General features: G+C 32.4%; 1 protein-coding gene across 1 annotated transcript; it reads left to right on the plus strand.

Annotated features, from left to right (window-relative positions):
- The first annotated feature begins 5,375 nt into the window (after positions 1–5,375).
- On the plus strand, positions 5,376–7,763 carry LOC120193389. The gene is made up of 5 exons (XM_039195898.1): positions 5,376–5,751; positions 6,612–6,677; positions 6,864–6,916; positions 7,093–7,158; positions 7,287–7,763. The coding sequence occupies exons 1-5, from the start codon at positions 5,613–5,615 to the stop codon at positions 7,374–7,376; spliced, it is 414 nt and encodes a 137-aa protein (XP_039051829.1). The 5' UTR covers positions 5,376–5,612; the 3' UTR covers positions 7,377–7,763.
- The last annotated feature ends 2,537 nt before the right edge of the window (positions 7,764–10,300 follow it).

The raw sequence follows: 10,300 nt of genomic DNA on the forward strand, positions 1-10,300 counted from the left end.
CTTTTATGGTTTCATGGGAAATGTAATTTTTTTTGTTTAATTTAATATCTTCCCGTAATTTTAGTGTATTTATTTATTTATTTAATAAATTTAATTATTATTAGTTCAAATAAATAATTTTAGAGTTTTCATGGGAAACGATAGCGGTCAATGAAAGACTGGAAAAAAATCAACAAGTATTTCGTGCAGTTAAATAGATGTAGCGGTAGGGATATTAGGGATGCAGAAGGTTGTTGACTTTTTTGCTTTTCTAAAAGTTTTCTTGATTACTCTCTGTTTTAAGAAACAAAAGTGTTACCGTTCTATCTGTAACGGTAATTTTCGGATAATTCTCTATAAAATCAAGAAAAAAAATTTCTACCTATTTTACATAAATTCCCTCTCGTTCTATCTTCTTCTTTTTCTTGATTACTTTACCAAGGTATTGTTCTTGTTTCTTTAGGGCATCACTGGAACAAGTTTTTGATTTAGTTTTCTTGTTTCTTGATTAATTTACCCTTTTTTTTTCAAAAAAATGTTCCCGGTTTTTTTATTTAGGTTTCTTGAAATTTTGTCGATTGCTCTTCGTTTTCAGATATAAGAGTGTTACCGTTTTTCTTTGTAACGGTAACTTTATGATAATTCTCTATAAAATCAAGAAAATAATTTCTTCTTATTTTTCATAAGTTCCCTCTCGTTCTATCTTTTTATTTTTCTTGATTACTTTACTTCAATGGAAGTTCCCAAGTTATTGTTCTTGTTTCTCGTGGGCATCACCGGAACAAGTTTTTGATTTTGTTGCATCTTCAATTTGATAATCGGTACTGTAAATACCGTTGAAAATCAAGATTCACTTGGAAGATTGATAACTTCTCTAGGTGCATTGCTTATTCCCTTCTTGATAAATTCAAATTCTGGGTTTTGAATTTCTTTGGCTTTTACCCTACAGATGGAGTAGATAATCAAATTCATGATGATTTTTCAATCAGAAGAGGTATCCATACGCTTACTATTAAGTAATCTTTTTGGGTTTGTAACATGGTTGCAAAAAAAATTATGATTTGATTTTGTTATAGGGGGGTTCACAAGCATCTGTTTTTCTTCCCAAGCCAAGAACATCACTTATTGGTGATTTTTATGGGGTTTCACGAGCATCTATTTTTGGGTTTTGAATTATGATTTGATTTTGAACCAAATCCATATCAGTCTTCTACATGGTTTGGCAAACATAGTAACAGATTCTTGAAGTTTCGGTATCATCAACCTGTACATCTCAACACAATTGCTACAATGATCTGACGACGGGTATTGGTGATCATCGGAAAAACATGATAATCTTTGCCAGCATTCAATAGCTTCTTAGTCATTCTATCAATTAAGTTAGTTTATAAAGTTAACTTTTAAGGCGGTCATCTTTTTCTTAATAGTCTGGCTTTTTTTTCCTGCAGATTGAATGAGCACATAAAGATGGTAAGGTGGAATTCCAAGATGGATCAATTGTTGATGTAGGTGTCATTATTCATTGCACTGCGTTTTTCCTGAAATATTTTGTCCTTTTAGATTCAAATACATTTTTTCAATCTTTGAGGTGGGAAAGAATCTCTTGCAGGTACAAATACCGTTTTAAATCATTGTTTATTTTTTTTTCTCATAGGGTTCTTTAAATAGGAGTGTTGTTGCAACAGATTTTAAATAAACAAGAAGCCACATGCGATAACTGCGTATACAGGTCTATCTCCGGCCACTTTCTTTACGGTTCTTTCTCTGTTATGGGCCGTTTACTAGCAACCAATCTATTCAGGTCATCCGATGATCACAACCATCAACGGTCCAGGGATTTTAAGGAGGAACAGATGGAGCTGTTCCCATCACTGGTTCAGCTCGGCGAGATTACCGAGGAGGAGCTTAAGTAGTATGATGGGTGGGATTCTAAGAAACCACTCCCAAATCAGGTTTAAACCTGTTTTTTCTCTTCTTTTCTTTGAAATTTTGGGTTTTTCTTTTTCAATTTTCAATTCTTTGTTGGGGGTCAACGGGAATGATAAAGTAAATCTAGAGGGTTTCTAGAAATTCCATTTTTTTCATGGTTGAACTGGAAAGCTTTTTTGATTGCAGCCTGTTGCTGTTCTGCTGATTTCTTTTTAGTTTATTGATGTTGGATTTTCTTTTTTATTAATCAAACAGCTTATGATTTTTCTTCCATGAGTTACTCTTAATTACAGTGAAAGTTTGTATTTTGATTTCTTATGATTGGATGATCAGTTCAAAAATTGTGAGATGAATATGATAAACCACGTATGATATTTAACCAAAGAGTTCATTATAAGTACTCCATATTCTGTTGCTTGATTTTGCATGTCTAATTAGAAGTCCTAGACTTTGTCCCCGAGTGATACTAAACCTCCTGTGTATTAAAAAATTGTGAGATGAATATGATAAATCAGGTATGATATTTAACCAAAGTAGTTCATTGTAAGTACTCCATATTCTGTTGCTTTATTTTTCCTGTCTAATTAGAAGTCCTAGACTTTGTCCCTGAGTGATATATTAAAAAATGATCCTAAACCTCCTGTGTATTATTCTATTAAAATATCTGCAGAATGAGCAGGTTGATCTGATATCAGATGATGATGGTAGGCATGAAATTATTTCTTCATCAGCTTTTGCTTCCTCTCCTGTTGAGTGTAGAGGTATTTTTCTTATCCTTTTGAGTTTGCTTCATAAGTTACAACATCCTGCACCTCTCAGATTATCCAGAGGAACACTTTCAGTTCATGCTTCTGAAGGACATGATATTTAACAACAGTACTCCCTTTTTATTAATAACTAAGGAAAATTTTCTTTTGATTTCTGTTTAGAGGGATGTTATTGAGAATATTAACAAGCCGGTTTTAAGTTCTCTCTAATTTCTACTTTCTGTTAATACTAAATTTCTTAAAAGGACTTTATTTATTTGTTTTTTAACTTGCAGGAAAGACAGAATGTTAAAGTTGTCATATCCCTTGATTTTGTGTTTTTATAGAGGTATGCATTGTACATAAAGTTAACTTCTCAAAACCCCGCCTCAAGTTTGAGGGCTCAACTGTGTATGGGACGATGGAAAAAAAGTAGTTATGTATGGACTGTTGATGAGTCATCTGTATTGATGTACAATGGTGTGATTTCTTTCTCTTGGTTTTTTTTTTCTTTAAAGTTTCTAAGATATACTTTAAGAATATCCCTTGATTTTGTGTTTTTATAGAGGTATGCATTGTACATAAAGTTAACTTCTCAAAACCCCGCCTCAAGTTTGAGGGCTCAACTGTGTATGGGGACGATGGAAAAAAAGTAGTTATTGGACTGTTGATGAGTCATCTGTATTGATGTACAATGGTGTGATTTCTTTCTCTTGGTTTTTTTTTTCTTTAAAGTTTCTAAGATATACTTTAAGAATATAGTCTTTGTGCTTGCGGACATAGGTTGAAACAGCCATTATGACTCTTATTCTACTGTCAAAGAATTCTAAGAGAGCTAGAAATTGAAATCAAACTTCGGTAGGTTGTCTCATGTTGTTTATTTCCCCTTGTCTTTTGGGTAGGCTTATGCTCTTGATGAAGAGATCAATCTTTTTGAGTTTAGCTTCTAGCAATATCTTTTCTCAGTAGAGCAATTCCAGTTCTCAATCATTTTTCTCTCTTATGCTTGCATTTTAGGAAGAAGTCTTCTGCTCATTTTTTTTTATAAGAAAGGGAGGCCTCGTTAAAAACCCCCTTCTGCTCATAGAATTTTACTCTTTTTTCCTTTTGCTGTTTCAAATATTTTTACCTTGTTTTACAGTAATTTTGTGGGTTAGACTGTGACATGGTATTATTTACGATCTGATTAATTTCCTAACCTTTTGCTTGACTATGACATTGGGAGGAATGATTCTTTGGTTGTGCTTGCATTTTAGGAAGAAAGTCTTCTGCTCATAAAATTTTATTCTTTTTTCCTTTCCCTGTTTCAGATATTTTTATGGTTATACAGATAATTGAAGCTAATGTATATTGTACCTTGTTTTACATTAATTTTATGGGTTTGACTGTGACATGGTATTATTTACGATCTGATTAATTTTTCCTAACCTTTTGCTTGACTTTTGACATTGAGAGGCATGATTTTTTGGTTGTGCTTTAATTTCCATGAAATTAAGTTTGAGCCCATGTGTGAACCAATTAACAAGAAAATAACTTTCCAATCTAGCCAGGTATACATTACATTTCAATTTGTATCAGTTTGTTTTGGTTGGTTTAAAGTGTTTTATTCGTCTAACATTTTCACGGCAGCTTTTGATGGTGAGATAATTTGCTTTCAAAAGTCTCTTCCTGTTGAAAGTACTAATCAATACCGCTATGCAAATGTTCCTTCATTTATGGAATATGTTCATAACTGCCAGGTATACATTACATTTCATTTGGTTGGTTTAAAGTGTTTTACATTTTCACGGCATCTTGTGGATGGTGACATGATTTGCTTTCAAAACTCTCTTCCTGTCGAAAGTACTAATCAATACCGCTATCCATATGTTCATTTCTTGAATATATTTGCCAGGTAAATTTCTTCATCCTTTATATTTACAGTTCTCTAGTCAACGAGCTTATCCTTATCATTTTCATTGGATGAGAAGTGTGAAAGTTGACTTCTCTGTTATATTGCCTACTTTTATATATTTACAGTTCTCTTATTCTTGCATTTTAGGAAGACTGTGTATGGAAATGTTCATGAACCTATGATTCAATAGAGGTTTCTCATTAATAAAATTTGAACTAGGATATTCTTGATTGTTGCAGCGATTGGGTTGTTGAGGTTCAGTTTGTGATCCATGCTGGTCTGAAAGGGAGAAATCAATCAAATCATTGAGTGTGAGATACAAGGATATATATGGCAGGCTATTTTTGAGTAAGATTTCTTCAGATCTAGTTTCTTGTCAGATTATTCTCAATTTTTAATGTTTATTTACTAAGTGTTGTTTTATTTCTTTCAATATTAGAATAAATGGGTATTTAATTTTTTTCGGTCACATTTGTAGCTTTTCTCGCACGCTACCCTTAACAGAGAAAATGTAATCTTGTATACATCATTTGGTTTGAGTATGCTTTTTCTTGTTGTATGTCTCGGACTCTTGCTCTTATTTTTTGTTTTTCACTGTATTTTAGTTCCTTACGCCTATTGTAATTTCCTATTTATGCGCGAATGTGGAAGATTACTTTTCTTTTTGTTTAATTGCATAGATATAATCAGTCATGCTACCTCCTGCAGTGAAAATGAAGAAAATGCCATCATGGGGCAGAGTATCAGGTCTTTGTCAAAGTCATATCTTTATGATTAAGCCAAAGAAAATTTAATGTTATTTTTGTATTTGTTAATTGCTTTTTTAATTCTTTTCTATAGCTTTTTATTTGATGTTTGATCTTAGTTGTTTTTGGTTAAATGTATTTCCTTGTTTCAGACAACATTAATAATCTTTGCTTCTTAAATCCTTTTACTTGAGCATATACATAATATTTATATGTCTGTTTATGTAATAATCTTTTTCTTTCCTTTGTAATACCCTGGAAAATTGAAATTGGCAAACAGACCAATTGATCTTGACGTTGAAGGTATGGAGTAGAGGCATGGTGTTACTTTTATTCTCTCGTAAAAGTAATCATTTTTTGTCTTCATGTGCTCTAGTTGCATATTGCTGCAGGACTATACAAAAGGCAGTTAGCAAGGGACCAATTGAACTTGATTCTGAATTAACAGAACTGCAATGTGAGTTGTTACTGTTATTTTTCATATTTTTAATGTTTTGCATAAAATTTTAGAATGTTATTGACTTGAGTTGGTTTATGGGTTCATGCCTTTCCATATTTTTCTTGCCTTTTCATGGTTTAGGTCTTTAGTCCTGTATTTATGGTTCATTGTATTAGATATAAATGTTGAATCATCATCTCTCCAGTGTGAAAGCTATTATCTCTAAATATTTGACCTTTTTTAGCCTTTGGTAATTATCTCAGTATTTGTATTTTCTCTGTTTTTGCTTTTATAATTTACCAGTGGATATTTCAGTGCTCTTGCTTGTTTTTGTGTGGCACCTTGCTCACTGTTATTCTACTCTTTTCTCCTGATAGGAAGAGTAGTATAATTCAACTCGGAACTTTAAAGGAGAGTTATGGCTAACAAGGCCTTGTCGTGTTTTGTTATCACCATTAGCTGCTTGGTTTTTGCAATGGCAATGGGCATATGCGTTGTAATGACACATTCACTAATTACTTTGTTTTTTTTTTTCCTTTTATACTTCGGGCCCTTATTAATGCTAATTAGGAAGACCTAAATTTGTATAAACAGTAAAGGAACTTGAATTTTAGAGTAACAAGTATATGATTAATCAGAAAAGATGTGACCGATTGACGTTGATGCTAAAGGTACATTGCATCAGTGTATATCTTAATTGCTGTTGTTCAAGCTGTGAATGACAAAAAGAATAGAGTTATTATTTTTATTGAATGACAAAAAGAATGGAGTTAATATTTATATTGGATGACAAAAAGAATAGAGTTGTTATCTATATTTCAATTACTCATGTAACAATATTGTTGCAACACCTATACTTCTTCTGTCTTTGTTTGTAGCTTTACAAAACAGAAATACTTGGAAAAAGAGAAAGATCGATGGACCAATTGACGTTGATGCTAAAGGTACATTGCATCAGTGTATATCTTAAGTGTTATTTTTCAAGCTGTGAATGACAAAAAGAATAAAGTTATTATTTATATTGAATGACAAAAAGAATAGAGTTATTATCTATATTTCAATTACTCATGTAACAATATTTTTGCAACACCTATACTTCTTCTGCCTTTGTTTGTAACTTTACAAAACAGAAAGACTTGGAAAAAGAGAAAGATCGATGGACCAATTGACGTTGATGCTAAAGGTACATTGCATCATTGTATATCTTTAGTGTTGTTGTTGTTCAAGCTGTGAATGACAAAAAGAATAGAGTTATTATTTATATTGAATGACAAAAAGAATAGAGTTATTATCTATATTTCAATTACTCATGTAACAATATTGTTGCAACACCTATACTTCTTCTGTCTTTGTTTGTAGCTTTACAAAACAGAAAGACTTGGAAAAAGAGAAAGATCGATGGACCAATTGACGTTGATGCTAAAGGTACATTGCATCAGTGTATATCTTAAGTTTTGTTGTTCAAGCTTCAAATGTTCATGTAACTTTGTATTTCAATTACTAATGTAACAATATTGTTAACACCTATACTTCTTTTGTCTTACAATTTGTAGCTTTACAAAATCGCAAGACTTGGAAAAGAAAAGATCGATTTACTAATTGACGTTGATGCTAAACGTACATGGAATCAGTTTACATCTTAGGTGTTGTTATTGAAGCTTCTAATGTTCTTCATTTAACTTTGTAAAAGCGCAACCAAACAAGACTACTGAAAATCAAAGCGCATTTCCTACATACTGTTCCATGCAATATTTTTCTTGAAGCTCTAAGGTATAGGTGCCTACCCTTAATATATCTAGAACAATAAAATCAAATGGGCAACATGCTTTAGGCTGCAGCCATATGTGATAACTGCATATACGAGTCTATCTCCAGCCACTTTCTTCATGGTTCTTGCTCTGTTATGGCCATTTACTATGTAGCAACCAGTCTATTCAGGTCATCTGATGATCACAACCATCAACGATCCAGGGCTTTCGAGGAGCAGCAGATGGAGCCGCTTCCATCACCGTTCAGCGCAGCGAGATTTTCCGAGGGAGCGCTTAACAGTATGATGGGTCGGATTCTAAGAAGCCACCCCTCAAAGTAGGTTTAAACTTTTTTTCCCTCATCTTTTCTTTGAAATTCCGGTTTTTTTTCCAATTTCCAATTCTTTTATTGGGGGTCAACGAGAATGAAAAAGTAAATCTGGGGGGTTTCTAAGAATTCCAGGTTTTTTTTTTCTCATGGTTGAATTGGAAAGCGTTTTTGCTTGCAGCCTTTTGTTGTTCTGCTGGTTTCTTTTTAGTTTATTGATGTTAGATTGTCTTTTTTATTAATCAAACAGCTTATGATTTTTCTGCCATGAGTTACTCCAGGTGATTACAATGAAAGTTTGTATTTTGATTTCTTAAAATTGGATGATCAATTAAAAAATTGTGAGATGAATACGATAAACCAGGTATGATATTTAGCCAAAGTAGTTCATTGTAAGTACTCCATATTGTTCTATTAAAATGTCTGCAGAATGAGCGGGTTGATCTGATATCAGATGATGATGATAGGACTGAAATTATTTCTTCATCAGCTTTTGCTTCCTCTCCTATTGAGTGTAGAGGTATTTTTCTTATCCATTTGAGTTTGCTTCATAAGTTACAACATCCTGCACCTCTCAGATTATTCAGAGGAACAACTTTCAGTTCATGCTCCTGAAGGACATGATATTGTAACTACAATACTCCCTTTTTATTAATAACTAAGGAAAGTTTTCTTTTGATTTTTGTTTAGAGGGATATTATTGAAAATATTAACAAGTCGGTTTTAAGTTCTGTAATTTCTACTTTCTGCTAATTCTTCATGCTAATACTAAATTTCTTTAAAGGACTTTATTTATTTGTTTTTAACTTACAGGAAAGAGAGAATGCTAAAGTTGTCATTTCCCCTGATTTTATGTTTTAGAGGTATGCATAGTACAGAAAGTCAATTAACTTCTTCAAAAACCTGCCTCAAGTTCATTGTAAGTACTCCATATTTTGTTGCTTGATTTTTCTTGTCTAATTAGAAGTCCTAGACTTTGTCCCTGAGTGATATATTAAAAAGATCCTAAACCTCTGTGTATTGTTCTATTAAAATGTTGCAGAATGAGCGGGTTGATCTGATATCAGTTTGATTTTTGTTTAGAGGGATATTATTGAAAATATTAACAAGTCGGTTTTAAGTTCTGTAATTTCTACTTTCTGCTAATTCTTCATGCTAATACTAAATTTCTTTAAAGGACTTTATTTATTTGTTTTTTAACTTACAGGAAAGAGAGAATGCTAAAGTTGTCATTTCCCCTGATTTTATGTTTTAGAGGTATGCATAGTACAGAAAGTCAATTAACTTCTTCAAAAACCTGCCTCAAGTTCATTGTAAGTACTCCATATTTTGTTGCTTGATTTTTCTTGTCTAATTAGAAGTCCTAGACTTTGTCCCTGAGTGATATATTAAAAAGATCCTAAACCTCTTGTGTATTGTTCTATTAAAATGTTTGCAGAATGAGCGGGTTGATCTGATATCAGATGATGATGGTAGGACTGAAATTATTTCTTCATTAGCTTTTGCTTCCTCTCCTGTTGAGTGTAGAGGTATTTTTCTTATCCATTTGAGTTTGCTTCATAAGTTACAACATCCTGCACCTCTCAGATTATTCAGAGGAACAACTTTCAGTTCATGCTCCTAAAGGACATGATATTGTAACTACAGTACTCCCTTTTTATTAATAACTAAGGAAAATTTTCTTTTGATTTTTGTTTAGAGGGATATTATTGAAAATATTAACAAGCCGGTTTTAAGTTCTGTAATTTCTACTTTCTGCTAATTCTTCATGCTAATACTAAATTTCTTAAAAGGACTTTATTTATTTGTTTTTTAACTTGCAGGAAAGAGAGAATGCTAAAGTTGTCATTTCCCCTGATTTTATGTTTTAGAGGTATGCATAGTACAGAAAGTCAATTAACTTCTTCAAAAACCTGCCTCAAGTTTGAGGGCTCAACTATGTGTATGGGATGAAGAAAAAAATAGTTTTATATGGACTGTTGATGAGCCATTAGTATTGATGTAAAATGGTGTGAAAGGGTGAGTTACTAGACATGTTTTCTCTTGGTTTTTTCTTTAAAGTTTGTAAGATATGCTTTAAGAATATAGTCTTTGTGCTAGCGGACATAGGTTGAAACAACCATTATGACTCTTGTTCTACCATCAAAGAATTCTAAGAGAGTTGGAAAGGAAAATTAAACTTTGGTAGGTTGTCTATTTCCCCTTGTCTTTTGGATAAATACGTGAAATCTTATTTGGGTTATCTTTCTGATCAATATTAGCTATATTGGAGGGTTGTTGTGAAAAAGCCTATAGAAATTTTGTCCAAATTAAACAAAATGGCAGAGTATGCTCCTGATGAAAAGACCAATCTTTATGAGTTTAGCTTCTAGCAATATCTTTTCTCAGTAGAGCAATTCCAGTTCTCGGTCATTTTTCTCTCTTATGCTTGCATTTTAGGAAGAAAGTCTTCTGCTCATAGAATTTTACTCTTTTTTCCTTTTGCTTTTTC

This window comes from Hibiscus syriacus, unplaced genomic scaffold (genome assembly GCF_006381635.1).
Source record: "Hibiscus syriacus cultivar Baekdansim isolate YM2019G1 unplaced genomic scaffold, ASM638163v2 tig00116995_pilon, whole genome shotgun sequence".
Lineage (NCBI taxonomy): Eukaryota > Viridiplantae > Streptophyta > Magnoliopsida > Malvales > Malvaceae > Hibiscus > Hibiscus syriacus.

Bases quoted from the DNA above. Each gene is read 5' to 3' on its own strand.
- LOC120193389 (XM_039195898.1), top strand. From the start codon at position 5,613: ATGGTGTTACTTTTATTCTCTCGTAAAAGTAATCATTTTTTGTCTTCA. The intron at 5,752-6,611 runs GTGAGTTGTTAC...CTTTGTTTGTAG, and splicing joins TGAATTAACAGAACTGCAAT to CTTTACAAAACAGAAATACT. The intron at 6,678-6,863 runs GTACATTGCATC...TTTACAAAACAG, and splicing joins AATTGACGTTGATGCTAAAG to AAAGACTTGGAAAAAGAGAA.